The 23,576-nt window shown below is 47.8% G+C and overlaps 2 protein-coding genes across 2 annotated transcripts; both read right to left on the bottom strand.

The window, feature by feature from the left end:
- Positions 1-2,447: 2,447 nt before the first annotated feature.
- LOC307086931 (cytochrome P450 1B1-like) lies at positions 2,448-3,989 on the bottom strand (the record flags this gene model as incomplete). The annotated part of the gene is made up of 1 exon (XM_079752277.1): positions 2,448-3,989. The coding sequence occupies exon 1, from the start codon at positions 3,825-3,827 to the stop codon at positions 2,448-2,450; it is 1,380 nt and encodes a 459-aa protein (XP_079608403.1). The 5' UTR covers positions 3,828-3,989.
- Positions 3,990-5,282: 1,293 nt separating this feature from the next.
- On the bottom strand, positions 5,283-8,103 carry LOC307087418 (cytochrome P450 1B1-like). The gene has a single exon (XM_079752999.1). The coding sequence runs from the start codon at positions 7,867-7,869 to the stop codon at positions 6,292-6,294; it is 1,578 nt and encodes a 525-aa protein (XP_079609125.1). The 5' UTR covers positions 7,870-8,103; the 3' UTR covers positions 5,283-6,291.
- Between the last annotated feature and the right edge of the window lie 15,473 nt (positions 8,104-23,576).

The raw sequence follows: 23,576 nt of genomic DNA, 5'->3' as shown, positions 1-23,576 counted from the left end.
AAATCCTGGGCCAAAAAACCTATTAGTCAAAGTTTGCCTGGTTATATAAACAGTAGCGACCTTCTCATGAATGGCGAACGCCAGTGTGTGAGTGGGCTTGGTGTACGAAAGAGGTTCACATGCGGCCTTATCTCAGGGAAACCTCGGGTTGATTGGCTCCTGGAATGTCCCCAGATGTCAGGCCATTTTGAGGATGGTTCTGGCTCTGGGTGCGTGGGAGAAGATTGGCAAATTACAAGATACACGATACAAGAGGAAACTTTATTTCCACACAACCGGGGCCGGTAATAATTGCTTTCGGTACAGCAACGCTGTGTGCACAACCCAACCAGTAGATGTATGAACATATGGACCTTTAAAACATTCCACCGGACAACACACAGGTAATACAATGGTAAACAACTTAATGCATGATGATTAGCGCATGGACAGTCAGTTCTTCGTCTCCCAGAGGTTCAGATTTGGGTTCTGATGGCAGTGGGAAGGATGCTATTGTGGAACCGTGTGATTTCTGTCCTTAAAGGGGTGACATGATGCACCCAGGTATGAGTGTGATTAGCCATTACAAGCCGCTTGAAAATCTGCCCTTCCCTGTGACTTATAATATCAGCCCTTTAAACAGCTGGATCTTCTTCCTGAGGCGAGGGTCGGGAAGAGGTGCTGGGCTGGATGGGGGTGGGGTCGACGTGACGTTTTCTTTCATGTGACACCCACGCTTACTGGTTTTACTGGGATTTATCAGCACGCAGAAGTGTACTTACAAGGACACTCGGTTGAAACAGAGTTGAGGTTACATCATGGCTCTGTTCATGACTGTATAGTTTGGGGTTGATAGGAACAGGGCACAGTCTCAATGGCGTGATTGGTGACGTGATGGGAGGGGATCTGTGGTCAGTCTGGTTGCGTTTCCGAACGATGTAATGGGAACAGAGAATGGCAGGGCATTTCCAGCCAATCATCCACACACCATATTCCACTCGATTGTATGCAACAAATTGCGATTGTATGCAACAAAAATCCTCTCCCAGCTTGCGTGCAAGTTATTGTTTCCTTCTACTATGGTTACTAGCTCATTTGACATTTAACAATTGATGCTTTCCTCTGGAACCTTTCTGGCACGGACGGAAGCTTTGACGCTGCGACAAGGGAGGTTATTCTCAGACAGGACACAAAATAATGATGGATAGAAGTACATACTGTTTATGAAAAACAGCAACTATCGTCCAAAATATTCTGAGGTAAAACGTTGCTAGTGTAGCGTTTCTGGGTATGGATGTGTTCACTGCTGTTAGGCATTAGACAACAGACAAGTACAGAGAGAGTAGTTAATAGTTAATAGGTAATATCAGTGTCAAGGACATTGGTTCGTTGACAATGAAATGTGCGCCAGTGTTTATGAAACAGGGTTGTGTTATTGCAGAGAAGCCATCACTTTATGGCACCCATTACACTCTGTACCAAGAAGGGAGAGAGAGAAAAATAGACAGAGTGATTGAGTTCCCAGTACAGTGAAAAGTAAACAGTGGCCAGGGTACATAAATGGAATGACGCACACACACACACACACACACACACACACACACACACACACACACACACACACACACACACACACACACACACACACACACACACACACACACAAACACATGCATACACACACAAGGACAAGACATCAGGATCTATTCTTGGCGCTCTGACCTGCCTGCCTTCTCAGCTTGTTGCGTTGCAAGGGTTCAAGTTACCCCCAGGATCTAGGAATCTATACAGTGTTGATCAAACAGGGCCCAATGCTGGCAATCAAATGGACGGCACATAGCACAGCTGTCATTGGTGACTTTAATCAGGAAGTTCCTCGCATACATCCAATGCAAAGTTCCCTTACTTAAAACCAGGGCTCGCCTATTAAAACATGTTGAGCAGAATGCTGTACTTCTGTACTTCTGAAACATTTGAGTATGGTTATAGCGGGACACAAATATACATTCCATAATGCCGCCAGAGAGTATCAAGGGTAAAATAAGATGTATGAATTGATTTCATTCATAGAGTTATTTTTACAAACACAGTAATCATCACTTTAGATCTTTAATACAAAAAGTTATAATAAAAGTGCAATTTACACATTTATGAGTGGTGCTGAATATCCAGACTGAATAGCTTACATATGGGGAAAACATTGAAACAACAAAGCCCTTACAGACGATAAAGGATTCTCTTATTCCACTCGGTAATGTGTCAATTGTAGGCTCATTGAATTTAATATCCTCGTAAAGGTTTGCAAATGGGGTGCAATATAAAAGTTAAGATATATTATCTCAGATAATAAAAGAGCTTATGAAATAACAAATGTGGTCTTAAAAACACAAATAAGAAATGTATCTAGTAGAGTACATACCGAATAGTGCACCACATAAAGATGGCAGTGTGCAAAGTCAAAGGGGCAATCATGTACCAATGAGAGATTCTCCTCTGAGTTTGGCTGAGATCTTGTAATCTAGCGGCTTGAGTGTCAGCCCATAGGTGTAGTTTAAGTCCAGATCCTGACTGGGATTCTTCTCAAAGTGACACTGGTGGATCAGGATGGCCAGAAACAAGAAGAGCTCCACCTTGGCGATCTGGTCTCCGATGCAGCGCCTCTTCCCCGCGGAGAAGATCATGACGTTGTTCATGAGGTCCTTGTCCAGGCGGCCGTCCTCATCCAGGAAGCGCGAGGGGTCAAAGACATGCGGGTCCTTCCAGGTCAGCGGATCGTGGTTCACGGACGACTGGTTGATGAACACCACCGTGTCCTTGAGGATGAGCAGGCCGTCCACGGTGACGTCCGACGTGGTGGAGTGGGGGATGGTGACGGGCACGTAGCTGATGTAGCGCATGGTCTCGTAGGTGAAGGCGTCCAGGTACGCCAGCGCGCCCCTGTCCTCCATCGTTGGCAGCCTGTCTCGCCCCACCTCCCGGTCGATGGTCTCCTGCAGCCGGGTCTGGATGTCTGGGTACTTGGCCATCAGCAGGCAGTTCCAGTGCAGCGCGGTGGAGATGGTGTCCAGGCCTGCCCCGATCAGGTCCGACACGGTGCTCTCCGTGTGGGCCTCCGTGAGCCCGGTGTTCCCCTCGGCCTCGATCACGCCGATGATGGCGTCGCTCATGCCCCGTGTGACCTCGGGGTTAAACGTCTCCCTGTCTGCCACCACCTTACTCTGGATGAAGTCAAAGTACTGCCGGTTCAGGTCCAGGAAATCCAGGAAGATGGTGCGGACCGGGTTTGGGAAGGACCGTAGCCAGGGCATGACGTCGACCAAGCTGCCGGCCCCCACCGTCTCCCCAAACCTCTCCACCCTCCCCAACAACGTTTTGAACTCCTCGTCATCGTGGCCGTAGCGTTTTCCGAAGCACAAGGCGCAGATCACGTTGGCCGCTGCGACCGTCAGAGCATGGCCTGGGTTGAAGTACTGCCCTTCGGTACTGAGGCTATGGAAGATTTCAACCAGTTCGGTGGCCTCGGCCACTATGTGCCCCTCAAAGGCTTTCTTGGTCTGACTGTTGGCCGAGGAGAAAGCCCTGATGGTGGACTGAGCAATCTTCCTGTGCATCTTCCACTGTTTGCTGTAGCTTGAAAAAGTCATACTGTTCCCACCTGAGACCGCCTGGAAAGACACAAAGTCGGGTCTGCCCGCAAATTCGGTGCTGTGCTGCACCAGAGCCTCCCGGATCGCCTTGTCTCCGTTCAGAACCACGATGTCGTTGCCTCCCAGGCGTATCTGGTACACGTTGCCGTATTTCTTAGCCAGCCGGGAGAAGGTGATGTGGGGCATCTGGCCCAGCTGCATGGCGTTGCCCACCACGGGCCAGGCAAACGGTCCAGGGATTCTTCTCTTGAGCCGGAGGTTCCTGACCCACAGACAGGCTTCCAGACAGAAGAGGAAGACCAGGGTGGCGACCAGAGCAGGTTGGACCTGTCCGCTCCATTCCTTGATGATGCTGCTGCCGCCGCCTTCAGTTTCCAGTTGACCCATCTCGTGGGAGTTTTCTTTCCTATCTAGGTAGTAAATACTCTGCTGCACCTAACGAAAACACACTTGACACTAAGCAAGCTATCTGGATGAGTGCATTTCAAGTGGCTCACAAACCCTGTGTTCCCTTAAGTACACATTGAGCCACAAAGAGAGCCTGTGCGTGTCCTTCTATATATCTTCGTGAGCCCTTGAGAAAAAAACACTCAATCTATGTCATGGTGTTCAATGACTCCTCCGCTGTCGTCCGTCTCAGTCCTCCCACACTGCAGCTCGGCCGGCGCAGCCAGGGGGCGACCCTTCAGGTCAGGTTGGGTCCGCGGGCTGGTGGTGTTGGTGGTGTTGGTTGGTGCTGTTGCTGGCGGTGGTGTTGGTTCAGTGCGGCTCTCTTTCCATGACCACCTTAGTGAGAAGAATGCAGATCCAAGCCTTAACGCCCTCATTTATAAGCATTGCCATTGTGGGAGGGGTCAGCCGCGTAGCTTTTTTGACTATCTCCCCCCCCTCCCATTCTGACCACACATTCTACAAGACCATTGGTGTCCTAGTCTAGCCTACGTTATCCTGCATCCCCCCCCCCAACAGGACTCCCCCCCCCCAGGGATTTTATTGAGGAAATGGAGAAAATGCAGCTACCTAATAGCCCCTCCTGCCAAAGACCTTTTTTTTTTGTTTGATTATAAAAGATATGTTACCATGACAACCTTAAAGCCCAGCCACCAATGGAAACAGGAACGCTGAGGAAGGCCACGAGTCTCTCAGTGCATATTGATCATTAATTAGGAGAAAAAGGACGCAAGCCATGTCCTTTAATATCCTATAGCCACTTTTTATAATGATCTTGGAAGATAAAGAAATATATTCCGACTACCAAGCTCTGGAAACTTTGATGCAATCCATAAAACATATTTATTTTCAGATTGCTATTGTTTCTTTAGCAAACTTTAAACTAAAATAACCCCTGTTTGTATTGGTGTAACCTTATATCGTCTGTAAGAATAAATCTTGCATCGAAACTAGGACTCCTCCAGTAATTAAATGGGTTTATTTTCATTTAACCACATTTAAACACGTGGTCTAAATGTGCTGTCAAATGTCCTGGCATGTGTTATCTAATTTGACTTCATTCAGAAGACACAGATTGTTGAACAAAAGATACCAGTCTCAAAAATACAGTATATATGATTATTTGATTTATATATGATTTATATGCTGTTCATTTTTTCCTGGTCGGAATATCAAAATGAAGACAAAGACACAAACAAATTCAAATAACAGTTATAAAAAAGTACTTTATTCATTTTAAGATATAGCTTATTTTCTCAGAACATCAACAGAATAACGGCACGTGTGTCTGTGTGAAAGGTTTCTTCTGAACATTCAGCACACACCGTGATCCAGAGAGCTGACTTGAGACAGATCCGTAGTGTACGAGCCATCCACCAATCCTGATTCCAAGCGTTTTCACCCCCCCTCCATGCATGTGCAACTCCAACACTATAGTAATAACCTCGGCCTCTTTCGCCTGAGACCTTGCAGGAGCAGCAGCAGCAGCAGCACTGTTGGACCGCATCTAAATTATGAAACACTTCCTCCACATTGTTCAGTGTCTCCGCCCCTCCATTCCCTTCCTTCAACACATTCAATGTGCAACAAAGTAATACAGTAGACAGTAGAACTATTACATTATTTGTTCTTAGCATTGTTTTCCTTTTTAAACCTGAACGACGTGCCTACATACATTTGATTGTGTATTGTAGATTTCCTTTATGTAGCAGAGGTTAAATACATAGATATATGTTCTACCGTTTCATTGAAGAGGTAAATATATCTTCAAGTGACATCTTGCAACGTTCACACACACACATTTCATACACGATTTACAGCTTTGTTGGTTGATGTTGACATTCCAGGCGGTAACTGTTTCATGCAACTATCATACACGCTGAATAGTTGATATACGAAAAGCAAGAAGCTTCAAATCCAACAGTTCTAATTCAGTACCGATTTCATCAAGTAAATTATACGTATATTTGGGAACCAGTACATAAATGTCTTGGACCTTATCGGACCAATTATAATCATATGTTCAAACTGAAAGATCAAAAGTGATTTGAAACATGTTTTTTCTAAATGTATTAAATATTAAATATGAAACATAATGTAGTGGCGGCGTTCAGCGCAGCCTGACTAATACTCACTGTCAAATGCCATCGGTGGAGGAGTGTTCAGTCTTTGAGTGGTGACATTATGGGGGCTGGGGAGGGGGGGGTCAGACTCCTCATGCCAGTGACCCCCCTCCCAGAGGGTCCCCCCTCTGCCTGGCGCTGACCCCAAACGGCAGGGGCTTCAGCGTGAGGCCGTAGGAGCAGTCCAAGGTGAGGGGCCGCGACGGGTCCCCCTCGAAGGTGCACTGGTGCAGCAGCACGGCGGTGAACACAAACACCTCCACCTTGGCCAGCTGCTGGCCCACGCACCGCCTCTTCCCCGTGGAGAACACCATGACCCCGCTGGCGGCGTCCCGGTCCAGGGCGCCGTCGACGCCCAGGAAGCGCGAGGGCCGGAACACGCCGGGCTCCGTCCACCGCAGCGGGTCGTGGTTGACGGAGGACTGGTTGACGAACACCACCGTGTCCCGGGGGATGTAGAGGCCGTCCACCGTCACGTCCGCCGTGGTGGAGTGGGGGATGGTGAGCGGCACAAAGCTGGTGTAGCGCATGGTCTCGTAGATGAAGGCGTCCAGGTAGGCCAGGCGGCTCCGGTCCTCCAGAGAGGGCAGCCGGTGCCGCCCCACCACCTGGTCGACCAGCTCCTGCAGCCGGGCCTGGACGTCGGGGTACTTGACCAGCAGCAGCAGGATCCACTGCAGCAGGGTGGACACGGTGTCCTGGCCCGCGCCGATCAGGTCGGTGACCGTGGCCTCCACGTACTCCTCGCTCAGGCCGCTGTCCTCGCCGTGGTCGATGGCGCGGATGAAGGCGTCGCTCATGTCCCGGGTCACGCCGGCCCGGTAAGTGTCCCGGTGCCGCAGCACCTTGCCCTTCACGTAGGCGTAGAACTCTTCGTTGATGTGCTTGAAGTTCTCGTAGCCGCTGCGCACCGGGTTGGGGAAGGACTGGAGCCAGGGCATGACGTCCACCAGGCTGCCCGCCCCCACCGTCTCCCCGAACTTGTCCAGACGCTTCAACAGGTTCCTGAACTCAATGTCTTCGTGCCCGTAGCGCTTCCCGAAGCACAAGGCGCACATCACGTTGGCGGCGGCTACCGTGAACTCGTGAGCTGGATTAAAGTAGCGTCCGTCTGAGCTCTGGCGCAGGAACATCTGCACCAGGTCCAGAGCCTCTGCTGTCACGTGCTGCTCAAACGCCGACTTGGTCTCACTGTTGGCAGAGGAAAAGGCTCTGATGGTAGATTGGGCAATTCTCCTGTGCTTTTTCCACTGCCGGCTGTAATTGGTGAACGTCAAGCTCCGGCCCCCGGAGATCATCTGGAAGGAGATGAAATTGGGTCTGCCCGCGAACACGGTGCTGTGCTCAATCAGAGCCTCCCGGATCGCCTTGTCTCCGTTCAGAACCACGATGTCGTTGCCTCCCAGGCGTATCTGGTACACGTTGCCGTATTTCTTAGCCAGCCGGGAGAAGGTGATGTGGGGCATCTGGCCCAGCTGCATGGCGTTGCCCACCACGGGCCAGGCAAACGGTCCAGGGAGTCTTCTCTTGAGCCGGAGGTTCCTGACCCACAGACAGGCTTCCAGACAGAAGAGGAAGACCAGGGTGGCGACCAGAGCAGGTTGGACCTGTCCGCTCCATTCCTTGATGATGCTGCTTTCCCTCAAACCAAACTCAGTGTCCATTGCCATTCTATTTTTACCCTTTTTCTTTTTTTCTGCTCAACTTTTCACAAAAAAAAGTTAACTAGTGGAGAGGTGAAGAAATTCGAACTCTTCTTTGGGTTGAACAAATATCAACGGAGAAAAAGACCAAACTATTGATTAAACAAATTGCTCTCTGGGCCATACTGATAAGATTATTTTCCAAGCAAAAATAACAAGTCTGTTAATAATTGAGGAGCACGGCGTTGCCAGCGATGTCGGAAGATTTAAGACTTAAGTGTCTGGGTTTTGCCCCAATGCAGCTTCTTATATGTTTGCTGTTGGGGGGCAGGGCTCAGCGGAAATTTCATACTCCACCCATTGTGGTGGACCCGGAGTACCAGTCACTCTGACCCGTGCGCATTACTACTGAGGCGCACGGCTCCAGAGAGCGCAGCTTGACTGCGCTGTCCTCGCCGAGCTTCGTCTGCTGCTTATATGTTTTATGTAAGATACATCGAGTTACTTTCTAAGGAATGACTATTAGTGATGATCGTTCGATACTTTAAAAAGTCCGTTCAACTTGTTATGTGTCCACAGCAGACTTAATGGGTGCTGGAAGTGGTCGAGCAAATCTTTTTGCGCACGGTTTGTCCCTTTTTAGATCTATAGATAGATCTATGGATAGATGCATAACTTTTTAATATTTGTATCATGTTTTAATGTTAAAGGTAGGATGGATTCATTAAAATGTGATGTGCGTTCGAATGATTTTACGTAATCGTTAATTGTTATAGGCAATGCAACCATATATGTACCGTCAGTCTTTTGGATTGAATGGGATATCGCAGAAATCGATTCAATTGCCTGACACTTACTAATAATAAATATGATAATTAACTATTTAATATGCTTCCCTTAGAAATACTACTTTTCTTGAAGGCAGTGCTGAATTTCATAGCAAGATACGTCCACTAATTTATATATTAAGTGAACAAATCATTTCGTTATCAGGAAATGAATACATTTCTTTAAAACAGATTATAAGCCAGTCGATTCCTCTGGGCCTGAAGTCGAATGATCCATGATTTCAGGAGGGGTTTGGAGAGTTGTTGCGCACTCGCAATCCACTGGCACATGAATTGGTTCCAATATATCACGTGAACATTAGCAATTCAAATAGTTCTATTCATGTGTGAAGTCTTCACATTCATGAAAACATATTATTATTTACACACACAATTTTTTAGAGAATATTTCATTAAATCTACGTAGGCCTCCCTTCGATTAAGAATGATTTGGGGGTGCCGAATCATTTGTCTACACTGTACATGAAGGCCTGTGGCTAGTACCTTGACGATAACACTTCAAATAAAGTACATTAATTAACCTTAGTTAATGCAATAATAACTATTAGCTTACATGTAAGAAACAGCCGTTTTTAACATTTAAATTTTAACTTCTAATATTGTTCATGCTTACGAATTATGTTCATGTTAACTTAGGTATTGGTTTTCATGTCAACTAAGGTATTAATGTAAACATTATTTAATATGGTTAGTTTAAGGGTAAACCCTAACCAACTAACCCTAATCCTAAACCTAACCTTTACCCTAATACCTATGCTGATGCTATTTAATAATGCATATAACCTTATTAACTAATATTATTGAATCAATAATAAATGTACCCTGAAACGAATGACAGACAGCAAGACAAACATACATTCAGACAGTACTAACTGCACATACACACTTACATACATACATACATACATACATACATACAAACATACATACATACATACATACATACACACATACACACATACACACATGCACACATGCACACATGCACACATGCACACATACACACATACACACATACACACATACACACATACATACATACATACATACATACATACATACATACACACATACATACCTTCGTACATACATTGCAATTTTATACATTTTATAAATCCCTACTGCAGGGAGTTTAGCTGTCCGTATTAAACGTTCTCCTCTGTGCCAAAGACATAATGAGTGTTTCTTGTTTTCTCAACTGTGAGGTCAGTGTGTGCAGGGCGGTAATGACCATCATTAAAGGCACTCAACCTTCCTATAATGAGACAGAGGGACGGAGACTTCAAGAGTTCATTCATTCAGTATCACTTGATGTTGACGGATTGGTATTCTGCGTCAAATGTTTCATCAGCAAGGTACAATGACGAAAGCCAATGAAACAGAAACAGGGACGCGATGTGGACTAATGCCAAGATTTACTCTGCTTTTCCCGCTACATCCCAGATGAAGCAAACAGCTCTCTGACTTTGAACGTGGGCTGTTTTGACCCAGGGGTCAGCACACTCTGAGAAGGGACATTGGGAAACTACTGGGTAATTACAGTTTAAACTTTGTGAATTTACTGGTCAACGATAAGAACCACAACATAAGAGACACACATAAGTGTTAGTTTCAATACATCCCAGGCACATCATTCTCCGTTTCTAAATAGTGCTCAAATTCTGTTGATGAATTCGTGATTCACACACACACATGATTCATGATTCACACGCCATTGTGTATAATGTATTTAGATGATCAAACATTACACATACATATTTAGCTTGAACGGACTCTGCTGAAGTGCTCTATAACGTAAATCGAATCTGTGTAGTTGTGTCTGGTTGTTATGGGGCTCAGACCAGCAGTGAATTAGCTTACAGTCCACCAACCAACCCGATATTTATGAACATGGTTGTTCAGCATTCAAAAAACAAATGCACCACAACCCAAAAATATGAACTAAGATATTTCTGACTAATTTGGACAATTTCAATTCAATTGTAAAAAATAATGAATGAACTAATAAAGTGTCCTTTGCACCGATGGCCCTGGAGGGGCCAAGACATGTGCTATGAGTTTGGCCCTGTTTCAGAGCGGTGCCTATAAGCTGTTTGTCTCGAATGAAGTGTGCCGTGCCTGACTGCAGAGCGTTCCACAACGGTTTCCCTCGTTTACCCGGTGCCATAGCGATGTGTGTCCTAACACACTGCTCCACTGGGGATGACTTATAGCCCCCCCCCCCTCCCCGCTCTGTTCCTCCTCATCCTCTTCCTCCATGTCTTTGTCTTCATAGAGAGAAGGATTTTCGAGGGAAATCCTTCTCTGGATGTAACAAGATACTGAAGCCCCCTCTCTCTGGTTCCACACGCACACAGGCACACCAACGCTCACACACACGCACAGACATTTGTGTTCCTGGTACTACACACAAGCAGACACACACACACACACACACACACACACACACACACACACACACACATACACACACACACACACACACATGTGGCCACTCGCATCCCCATCAAGTTAACCAGAGCCAGGTTTGTGGCTGAAGGTGGGTTGCGTGTGTATGTGAGGGGGGAGGGGGGTGGCGAGTCCATATGTGTGCGTTTTGCGTGTGGCTGCTGTGTTTGTCCGTGATTATCCCCTGTAACCTGGCTGTGAAAGGTTGGCCCTGACCCCGGGCTGACTCTGCATGTGGGGCGTAGTTCGGAGGGGGGCTGGAGGTGTCTATGTGTGTGTGTGTGTCTGTCGGTCTGTGTTTGTGAATGGATGTGTGTGCGCGTGTGTGTGTGTGTGTGTGTGTCTGTGTGTGTGTGTGCGTGTGTGTGCGTGTGTGTGCGTGTGTGCGTGTGTGTGCGTGTGTGTGTGTGTGTGTGTGTGTGTGTGTGTGTGTCTGTGTGTGTGTGTGTGTGGGAGGGGGGGGACAGGACCACTGCTAGGCCAGGCTGCCCGGGCTCTGGAGCTAATCATTGTTTACTAGTCTCATTTCCACTTCTCAGTGAGCTACTGTCACGCACAGCACCGACCGGGAGGAAGCAAGGGGGAGAGAGGGGGAGAGAGGGAGGAGGCAAGCTAGCCCGCAAGCTAGCCCGCTTAAAAGTCCTATTGGACTTTTAAGCGGGCTAGGAGAGGGAAAGCCAGGGGCCCAACTCATACTCACACAGGCAGTGTGAGTGCTTGTGTGTGTGGTCGTGCGTTTATTGGTGTACGTCTGTGTGTGTGTGTCTGTGTTTAGTGTGTGTCTGTGTGTGGTCATGCATTTGTTGGTCTGTGTATGTATGTATGTAGGTGGGTGGGTGGGGGGGGGGGGGTCTGGTTGTGCTTGTGGGACCTGGAACAATACAGGAATTGTAGTTTAGATTAGCCTGCATTGAGACAAGGGGTGAAGCCATGATTGAAAATAAATAAATAAATGGAACAAAATGGAAAAAAAAAATTTGGGCCAAAAACAGCCCAGACAAGCCAGTCAACAGCCCTGGCAAAACATCCTTTGGCCCAGTGCCATCGCCCAATCCAGACAAGTAAATTACCACCGGACGGGCTTGAGTCATTCCGAATTCTTTTGTCACCGCACATCCCAATGAGGGGATTTCAAACCGTTGCCGTTCGTCTGCGTGTCGATGACTTGGACGTGCACATGTCCGTGACATCATGGCGGGCTTTGACTGGCGGTTTGAGGATGCGTCTCGGTGATGCACACAACCGCGGCGGCGCGCCTTCTGAGCGCCCCTATCACGGAGAAAAATGTCAACTCCGGGATGAAGGTCTGGCGTGTGTTACAATTATCCCTTAATTGTTCACGTCGTAAAAAAAAAAAGCTCTCTGGTACTTCGTGGTTTTTAGTTTAGTGTAATTATTTTAAGCGAATTTCCTATTGGACTTTTAAACTACAGCGTTTCAATTAAATTAAATAAAAAGGCAGTGTGTAAAGGAAAATCCATCAGTTAGAAAATACAATACTTAACTGCTTTTTATTTTATCGTTACCCACATTTAAATGGGTTTTAGTTAAAATAACAACTGCAGATGTTTCTTTGGCCCCCGACAAAACGTCAGTGAAAACATGTCGTGAATGTTACTAAAATCAAAACATTCAGTTGTTTCAGGTTGGCTTCTTGTCCTGTGTGTGTGTGTGTGTGTGTGTGTGTGTATGTGTGTGTGTGTGTGTGTGTTTGTGTGTGTGTGTTTGTGTATGCTTGCGAGTGTGTGTGTGTGTGTGTGTGTGTGTGTGTGTGTGTGTGTGTGTGTGTGTGTGTGTGTTATTCATTTAATACGCCATTGAACGGTCATGCATTATATACAGTATAAGGATATTCGCTTACATCCCACTTTTTCCTCTCGGTGCGTGCAGGCAAACGGAGCGGGGATGAGCTAGCGTGCCATGTCTGCATAGCGTGCGTGAAGCCTGGTCCCTGAACTCAAGCCTCCCCAGGGAGCGCGGGGCGGGGGGGGGGGTGGTGGCGGGGAGCGGGGTACCAACGGGAGATTAAAATGAGAGGAGGGGAGAGAGAGAGAGAGGGAGGGGGAGGAGAAAGAAGAAAAGAATAGACGAAGAAAAAACGAAGCGTGAATAGAAATGGCTTCCATATGACCCCCCTCCAGCTCGTCAACGATAGACTGAGTGATCGGCCGGACAATGCAAATTACGCGCCTAACACCTTCTGTTTAATAATGGCCTGGGACAGCCCGCCCTCTCTCCCCGCCCCCCCCCCTACAGTCCTCCAGTTCTCCAGGCTTGTTTTGTCCTCCACTGCAGCGCTTCTGCACAAATAACATTGCTCAGTAATTTATTTTTTCGGTTAATCCGCGTTTAATTACTCAAATCCATGACTTTGTTATTCCTCCTCCCGAACACTGTTGCTTATGTAAGCGACCTTATAATAATTACGCAATATAGGCTTTTATTTTCCCAATGTTAAATTCTCAACAGAAGCTAATAAGTATAAGTAATTATGTCGCCCGGGGTGCTTTTTATTGTAAATATCTAGGTCTATAAATCGAGGTAATAAACTGTTTGACTCACAGAAATTCTCTTGTTTAAACTGGGAGAGTGTCTCTTTAATTTAAGTGACAACTCAATTTCCCCACACTCTAGCACATTTCTTTTTTGACTCAACGTGGCGTTCAGTCAATACTGGTGCTCGGGCCCTCGACCGAGTGAAGCAGAGGACTGTCTGGAACCCACGCTGGGAAAACCACACGCTCAGTCATGTGATGTTTTCTCTTGCAACTCAAACCTGTGTGTGTTCAACATGCACAGCCATGTCCTCCATCAAATCTTTATGAAATAGTCCAAATCGATCGGTAAGTGAACCGTTTGGGAAATGAAGTCAGATGTAAAACCGTTTCGGACACGCTGTGTAACATTCAGTATTCTTTTTATTGTAACGTCTATGTTTGTCTATTATTCCTCTTTTTCTGTCCATTTTCTTTAAGCGCAATCTCTCTCTCTCTCTCTTTCTCTCTCTCCTCTCTTATCCCTCTTTCTTCCCTCTGTCTCTCTCTCTCTCTGTCTCTGTCTGTCTCTGTCTCTCTCTCTGTCTCTCTCTCTCTGTCTCTCTCTCTCTGTCTCTCTCTCTGTCTCTATCTCTCTCTCCCCTCTCTCTCTCTCTCTCTCTCTCTCTATTCTCTTGCTCTCTCTCTCTATCCGTCTCTGTCTCTCTATCTCATCTCTCTTTCTCTCTCTGTCTCTGTCTCTGTTTCTGCCTCTGTCTCTCTCTGTTCCTAACTGCCAAACTGTGTCCATCTGCAGAGTTAGAGAGGGGGAGGGTGGGCATCAATAGTGCTGGTGGTGGAAGTGGTGCTGATGTAGGTTGTGGGGCTGCTGGTAGTTGTGGTGATGGTGGTGATGGGGCTTGTGCTGTTATTGGTGGTGGTACTGGCTGGATGCTGGTAGTGGTGGTGGTGGTGGTGGTGGTGATGGTGCTGTTATTGGTGCTGGTGGTGGTGCTGTTAGTGCTGGTGGTGGTGCTGGCAGGATGCTGGTGGGATACTGGCGGGATGCTGGTAGTGCTGGTGGTGGTGCTGCTGTTAGAGGTGGTGGTGGAGGTTCTGTTAGTGGTGGTGGTTCTGTTGGAGGGATGCTGGTGGTGGTGCTGCTGTTAGTGGAGGTGTTGGTTATGATGATGGTGGTGGTGGTGCTGTTAGTGGAGGTGTTGGTTATGATGATGGTGGTGGTGGTGCTGTTAGTGGTGCTGGTGGTGGGGCTTTTAGTGCTGGTAGCTGTGCTGGTGGAGCCGACGCGGGCCCCAGTGTGTCTCTGCCCTGACGTGCAGCAGGGAAGCCGCGGCGGGGCCGCTCTCCACGTTGTGTAATTGGGCGGATAATGTTCCGTGATTCCCTCTGCGTCCTCCACAGGCTGCCCTGCTCCACGGCCCTCGCTACCCAGGGTCCTGGAAATGAAGCCGGGTCAGCTGCCGGTCAGGTTACCCCCCCCCCCCCCCCCCCCCAAACCCACACACACGCAACCACCCACACAAAGGCATACACAGGCGCACTGTCATGCATAAATACATAAATACACTTGCAAACACACACACACACACACACACACACTCAAGCGCACACTCATGTGAACCCACGCACACATGCACCCACACACTCACACATCCACACACGAAAACACACAGGCACACAAATACACACACACACAAATACACACACACACACACACACACAGGCACATACACACACACACACACACACACACACAGGCACATACAAAAAACGGACAAAAACACACACACACACACACACACACTAATGTGTTCATGCACACATACAGAAAAGCAGGCACGCTCAAACACACACTTTTGATTGGTTACGTGAGAGTTAAGTAGAGTCACAGACCAGAGACAGACAGCTTCCTTGTTGAACCTCAATGAACAGGCCTCACCTGCTGCTGTTGTTGTTGTTGTTGTTGTTGTAAGAGGTGTACATTCACTTCCACATGTTTATTGTATACACTCATATATATGCAACACAATATACAGTGATGACATGTGTTCTATCAAACCAATTCTTGACCACAACCCATGTACGACCTGAAGAGTAGCCATTGATGTGTTTTGTGTTAGGGCACACGCTCATGCACACTAACACACACACTCACACACACACACACACACACACACACACACACACACACGCACACACACACACACACACACACAGACACACACACACACACACACACAAATACACAAGCACACGCACACTAGAAGCTGTCTGAACGGCTTCATGGGCCCCCTAACACAAAACTCTGCACGTCAACGGCTGGCTGGAACGGCGTGTCACTGTCCCCGTACCAGGGCTCCCTGCTTCCAGCATGAAGGGCAGCCAGCTGCAACCGAAGGCCGTGTTTACACGTCTGTCCAAGGGTGTGAGCGTTCAGGATTACGGTTTTGAGAGGCCGCTGACAGTGGAGCGATGTGTGATCCACGGCGATGACACAACTCTGGCACTCTTCTCTCACTCTCTCACCCCATTCGCTCCCCTCAGCATCCCTGGATTCATATGAACGGCGTGTTCAGCGGCTCCCACGTGGTATAATTGAACTTTATTGTTGATGGATTGCGTTGATCTTTTCCAAACCTCAGAGGGTCAAGAATGCTCTTTTTGTTTATTTTTTTACGAGGGAGAGTAATCTGTACCACAGCGAGAGAGAGAGAGAGAGACAGAGAGACAGAGAGAGAGAGAGAGAGACGTTGAACAGAGTGCAGTTCAAGATGTGAAAGAGATGACCGGCGAGGATGTTATGCGGTTTTCCCACCCCACGCACCTACACATACATATGCACCCATGCACAAACACACACGCTCTCACACACATGCGCTCACACAGTCACACATGCATGCACACGCACAAACACGCACTCACGCACACAAACACGCACACAGACGTTTAGCGATGTCTACGTTTGTTTCTTGAGAAAAAAGGAAGCAGTTGTGAAACCAAAATCATTCGAGTTACATAACAGACAGAGCGACCAATCGCGAAGTCAGCTGTGCGCATAATCAGCTGCTTTTGTGAGGAGCTTTTGGTCGTTGTATTTATTAACCAAAATACCAAGATTTCTCTTGGGTCCTATGTGCTCTGTTTGTTTCATGCTCATTGGCAGTTGTGTCCTTCATCACACAGACACTGGGGAACCATGAAATAGAACTTGCCACTCATTTTTATTGGCTATTAAAACAAAGGGATAATCAGGAAATCGTGTTAGAAATGTATTGTACAAACAACCAGGGTCCCGGTCCCAGTCAGAAGTACTGACAATACCTTTTGCCCATATTGAGATGCTCATGTTGAGTAAAATAACTTTAAAATGTAATATATGAATACAACAAAGGGAATATTAAACTATTCAGTTATCCTCATCTGATGCATGGTTCAGATCTACCTAGACCGCATTTATATTTGATATAGATATAGATTCATAACCTCTCCAAACACATCCCAATTAATGCTGCCCCCCCCCATTCACCCATTCATACACTCATCCTGTCAGCGACGGGGGAGTCAGCTATAGGCCAACAACCAGCTCCAATTGGGACCAATTGGGTTAAGAAGCCACTTCTTTTCCACTGTGCCTCGGGTTTGTCAAAGCCCACTGTCTGGGATTAGAGGATTACCAAGAATACCACAGAGTCCCAACCCTGCTACTTTAGGGTTAGGGATAGACATCAGAAGCAAGCACCAAGCCAAAAAATCACAATGATGTGAATGGGCAGATTGAGCTTGATGGGGGTCTTGGTACAGTTTAAATAACACACACTCACTCACACTCACATACACACACAAATGCACGCAGGCCCGCACACTGACACACACACACACATAAACACACACACACACACTCACACACACACACGCATACACACACACACACACACACACACACACACACACACACACACACACACACACACACACATACACTCTCACACACACACACACACACACACACACACACACACACACACACACACAGACACACACATACACTCTCACACACACACACACACACACACACACACACACACACACACACATACACACACACACACACACACACACTAATAGGTCCCCATGTTTCTCACAATCTGAACCCTCACACTAAGGGCTTTCCCCAAAAGTCTTCCTCAGAAACTCCAGCCATGGTTTCAGACACAGCCTATAGACTCACGGCGATCATTCTGAGTGTATCTCCACTCCACTCCGCCATGCATGGAGCTAGCTCACATGCTATGCTGCCGGGTTCTCTGGCTATATAAGGTATGTTCTCTTTGTTGCCGTGGCCCTTTGTAGTGGAATGTAAACACACGCTGTTGGCCGGCTAATAGCTGCTGATGTGTGGAAAAACTATGATGCCGCGGAGGCTGTTCTCTCCGTCACTTACTGTGGTCGGTCTCAGAATTGTACTTGGATGTCGAAGTGACGAATGTATTACAGCATTCACCTTGTTAAGAGTTTTACACCTCGTCCGTATGTTATGGTCAGTATTATACCTAGGCTGTATGAATAAAGTATTATTAGCAGTGAATATATAACTGTCAGCAGCTTTGAACTCAGGAGAGTTTTCAAACTATTCAAACGTAAGATGAGTTGTTCCAGTCTGCTCTTTTTTAGGATGCCTTTGGGCCCAGCTAGAAAAAGTAGCCCTCTGTCATTTGCTGGCAACAAAAAACAGACATATGCAATGAGTTCTGTTGTTGGCTCTATTTCATACAATATGACATGCCATATCCCCTCTTTGATATGCTTTGGTAAACAACTCAATCTCATCGAGGGACTGAATTTTAAGAGAACTTCTGAGGTTTTTGTGTCTCCTACTTTAGCAGACAGCACCACATCAGGAAAGGTAATTCAGCGTCAAAACAACCATGACATAGAAGGAAGCATTCATTAAGTAGTTTGTTGTGTACGCATTTTTACCCATGCCACAACAAACAAGCTTAGCTTACGACCAGTTTACCTCATGACTAATTTCAGACTGAATCCTTTTTTAATCAAAGAATTTATCAAAACCATGCGTGTGCAAGTAAGCAAGGAAGCCCTACAGACATCTCTAATGTTCCCTGTGGGTCAGCCCACAGAGGCAGACCCCAGACACAACTATCCTTTCATCTATTATCTCTGACCTCTATACTAAACCAACGCCTCCCAACACCAGAGGTGATGCTTTCGTTTTGGAAATCTGAGGGATTTTTCAGATGAGGAGAAGGGAAAGCTGCTTCCCAACCAAATAGCGTTTCAAAGGAGAACAGACTCTCAGGAGTCACCCTCACGCACACACACACACACGCACACACACACACACACAATGCATACCATATGCTCTCTTGCAGGCACACTACATCTGGCGAGGACCACCTATGCTAGCAGACCTATCCATTCTCAGACTCACTGAAATCAGCAATGGTGAATCCTCCTTTTGGTTGTCGATAGGAAACAGTTCTTAAAGTTTACGTTATTCACATCAAGAAAATAAACCAAAGGATTATTTTCTTTCACTTTTTTTGCTTGTATAAGTAGTATTTCTTCTTTCCATTGGTCCTTATCTATGATCCAACATGGGCAACATGGTAGACTGTATTTGCGTCTGAGCAATTTCAAATATCAAGAAAGCCTGAGAATCCTATAGTCGCTCACTACTGGGAAAAGACAACGTTGATCCCTGGACACTGGCCTCAGAGCTTAATAAACAGTTACACTCGGCCCTTTACAATCTGATGAACACAACATAAACCCTATTGATTCTTCAAGGTCGATTTGCATGGTTGTTTACCATAGCCGTATGCTTACACAGTCGCTGTGGAAAGAGCGAGTCCCAAATACCTTTTTTTTCGTTTCAAACCGAAGGTTAGCCGAGGACATTAGAAATGAACAACCCGAAGGGGTCGGGGTGGGGTGTGTGTGCGTGTGTCGGGGGGCGGGGGCGGGGGGCTCCGCTTGGCAGGCGAGGTTTTGGACAAGCAGATTACCTGGCACACAGCAAGGTACACTGAGGTAACTAAAGCTGCTCACTGAGTCTTCCCCAGAGGGCTGTGGTGCACACAGGCTCCCAGGACCCAGGTACAGGTCTGCTGCTCAGCGCCGAGACCTGCTGAGCCCCCCCCCCGCTCCAAGGCCTCCAGGAGTATTTGGGGTTGTATCGGTGTGACCCACAAACCGATTGGTCAATCCAGGAGGGGAAGCCTGGGTGGAACATATCCCAGGCTGAGGCCTTGATATGGATGCCTTGGGAGGGCTCCTCTACCTCCTTCTCTCTTAACCCCACCCCCCTCCCTGTGTTTTTTTTTACTCGTGCTCCGCCGCTCCTAATTTGGCGTGATAAGAGGGGGAAGCTGTTGCATGACAAGACACACGTCTCTGCCCCCTGCGTGAGAAGCCTGGCACGCTCTCGCTCGCCCCTTGTGTTTCTTTGCTTGCGTTTTTTTTCTCTTTTTCTTTGCGTGACCATGTCCCCCCTCGGTCACTCCTGGACCTCCCCTCACCACGCCCCCCTCCGCCCAGCCAACCCACCACCCACCCAGCCACCCGCACCCAAAGCCCTTTCACGTCCTCGTTAGCCGGTGCGAAGCAGGTTTATTTTCATTGGCCAGCCGCCCGTGTGAAGGACAAATCCCCCCCACCCCCGGGAGAGGGTCAGTTCAGGGGTGCTGTTTAAATGGCAGCTGAGGGGGAGTGTGGCGGCATTGCTATGCTGTGTTGTCTGAATGTGTGTGCGTTTGTGTGTGTGTGTGTGTTTGTGTGCGATTGTGTGTGGTTTGTTTGCGTGCGTGTGTCTGTGTTTGTGTCTGTGTCTGTGTGTGTGTGTGTGTGTTTGCGTGCGATTGTGTGTGGTGTGTGTGTGTGTGTGCATGCGTATGCATGCGTGTGCGTGTGTGTGTGTGTGCGTGTGTGTGTGTATGTGTGTGTGCCACGCACATGTTTGTGCGACAGGGGAAGGCTGGTTAGGCTGAGCAGGTGTTATGTCCGTATGTGTATGTGTGTATGTTTGTGTGTGTGTTTGTGCGTGCGTGTGTGTACGTGCTTGCATGTGTTTGTGTGGTGGAGGGTAAGCAGTGGGAGATGATTCACACACACGCACACACACACCCTGCTGTGCCATGGCCCTGCGTGTATGAGCATGTGCGTGGTAATGTGTAGACATGTGAGCCTGTGCGTGTTGTGAGCTGGTACAGCAGATTATGTGTGTGTGTGTGTGTGTGTGTGTGTGTGTGTGTGTGTGTGTGTGTGTGTGTGTGTGTGTGTGTGTGTGTGTGACCTCCCCTGCTTGGTCAATGGGAAATATGCCCTGCCGTAACTGCTGTTGAAGGATGCCATGCACGGCGGGCAGGTCATTCAGAGTTTACGGCTTCCCCCGTTCCACGGCAGGGCGGCTGGACGAAGGGTCCATCAGTTCCCACCGATGACATCGCACACACATGCTCACGCGAACACGCTAGCATGTCTGTGTGTCCGCGGTGCCCTGGCACGGCTCCTCCATTGTGTAGTGAGTGATTGTGATCTACAGCACAGATGAACACAGGCAAATGGGATTCATGTCCGGGTGCGAATTCCAAGTGTCACAGGATTTTACTCCCTTTTTATTTTCTGACACTGTATTTCTATTTGGTGAGTGTTGATGTCAAGCGGCAGGATACATGTTTACGTGCAATGGGGGACTCAGGAAACTCATCCGTCTTAAAGACAACATGAAATTAATACATACTTTGATCCATTTTAGTGAAATCGATATTAAAACCTAGGTCAACCTGGGGCCTGAGCTACCAGGAGAGTAGGTAGTAGATAGTTATCCTCAGATATCCCACAATATCCAACCTACTATGTCCTAATATCCTGTTGGTTGAGGTAATATGACCCACTACAGAAGATGTAAGATATGCTATCAATGTCGTTTCACTATCTTTAACGCCGACTCTTTGGGGCAGGAACCTGTTTATTGTCTTGTCTTACATATGTGGAAATCTCCAAACTATAGGAGAGGAGTGCAGGAGTGCAGTTGACGAAATACGTGACAATCCAAACGTTTTCTTTCACTCAGGGGAAAAGAAAACGACATGAAGGTTAGGCCGCAATTGAGCCCATGTGGACCTAATTCCCGGGACTGGGTTTCTTTGAGTTTGAGTTTCTAAGTCACTGGCTGTGTTGATTTTACTCTCTACAGTGTTTAGCAGACTATCATGTGCTCAGCACAACAGCACATTGGACCCGTTTCAAAAATACACTATGAAGAAACAATGGGGAGCAGCTCGCTGGAGTTGTGTCAACATGCAAATTATACATTGTGAAGGCTGAGGATTCGCTCGCACACATAACACACAGACACACACATAGACACATACAAATACACACACACACTCGCGCACACACACACACACACATATATGTGTACATAAATATGTGTGTGCGTGCAAATGTCTGTGTTCCTTTTTGTTTGTGTGTGTGTGGTTCTGTCTGTTCCTCTATGGTGTGTGTGTGTGTGTGTGTGTGTGCATATATGTTCCTCTATGTGTGTGCGCCTGAGTGTGTGTGCGTGTGCATGTGTTCCTCCATGTAAGTGTGTGTGTGTGTGTGTGTGTGCTTGTGTTTATCTGTTCTTTTATGTGTGTGTGTACGCACGCATGTGTGCGTGTGTGTATGTGGGTATCCTTCTATGTGCATATGTACAGCCATCCAGCGAGGGCGCAGGAGAGGGTATCCATTGTTGACCTCACAGCTGCTAATCCTGCGAGTCGGAGGAGAGTCACGGCGTGGGGCAGAGAGCGATGAGAGCCATGCATCAGAACAGGGGGCTGAGTGACGTGCCAACACATCGTCCAACCAGCACGGCCCACGTTAACCTCCGCCACCAGCCCCGTCAGCACAGCCACCGAGCTGGGAGGGGGCGGGGCCGGCGGAGCGTCCCACTGCTGTTGGCTGGAGGCGGGGAACGCACTCACGCTGAACCCGGTCGAAGGAGGAGCGCTCTCTTCATGCCCCGCCGAGCGCAGCATTGCGCAATATCACACAATGTCCTGAAACATGTAATCACTACCGATCCCGTGTTTCAGATATGTCGCACACACACACACACACACACACACACACACAGACACCCGCGGCGCTCTATGATTCATCACCCGCACTTCATTCACACATCGAAACACAGAGACGAAAAAAAGAGAAAGTGTGGGGGGGGGGGGGGACATGATTTATTCACTGTGAATGAGCAGTCAACCACCATGAATGGCTGCGGTTCATCCAATAAATGCGGCCATATCCATTGTAGGCCCGAACCCAGCGCACACATCGGACCCACATCTGTCTGATCAGAAGGAAATCAACCTTCGGTGGATGACAAATGGGGGGATATTCAAACGGAGACACGACGACGAGGAACAAACGAAAACACGTTGAGCGCATGAAGAAACGAATCGCAGGAAACACGCCATTACTGGTGGCCCGCCGATATCCCACCACCCGCTAACCCAAACTCAAACACGCCGATGCAAATATAGATCTTGATTAGGACTGGCATGAGAACCGACTGTTTCCAGAGCCTCACCCCCCCGCCCCCGAGCTCTGAGCTTGTTTATTTACCCGGCAGAATGTGTTCTCACACTAGGACGTGTAAGAAGAACAACATTTTGGAGTAGGGGCAGGAAGTAATGGGAGAGCGGGCTAGACGAACAAGGACGGACAGGCGGCCGGACACGGTCATGAACACAAAAAGGTGTGCTGTGTCCAGGACGAAGAGGTGAAGTTATTGCACATGCTAATGATCAGTGGTTGATCAACAGGCGTTGATTCCAGTGATGGCCACTAGGAAATTGTTTGCAGTGGCCAGGGGGAGTGGGCGTTAATGTCGGGGATTACACTAAACATGTCAATCACACACACGACATAAATTGCA

Source organism: Pollachius pollachius, assembly GCF_949987615.1.
Source record: "Pollachius pollachius genome assembly, chromosome: 15".
NCBI lineage: Eukaryota > Metazoa > Chordata > Actinopteri > Gadiformes > Gadidae > Pollachius > Pollachius pollachius.
Note: the sequence above shows the minus strand (reverse complement) of the source record. Positions and strands in the feature narration are given on the sequence as shown.

Coding starts and splice junctions, on each gene's coding strand:
- LOC307087418 (XM_079752999.1), bottom strand. CDS start 7,869: ATGGCAATGGACACTGAGTTTGGTTTGAGGGAAAGCAGCATCATCAAG.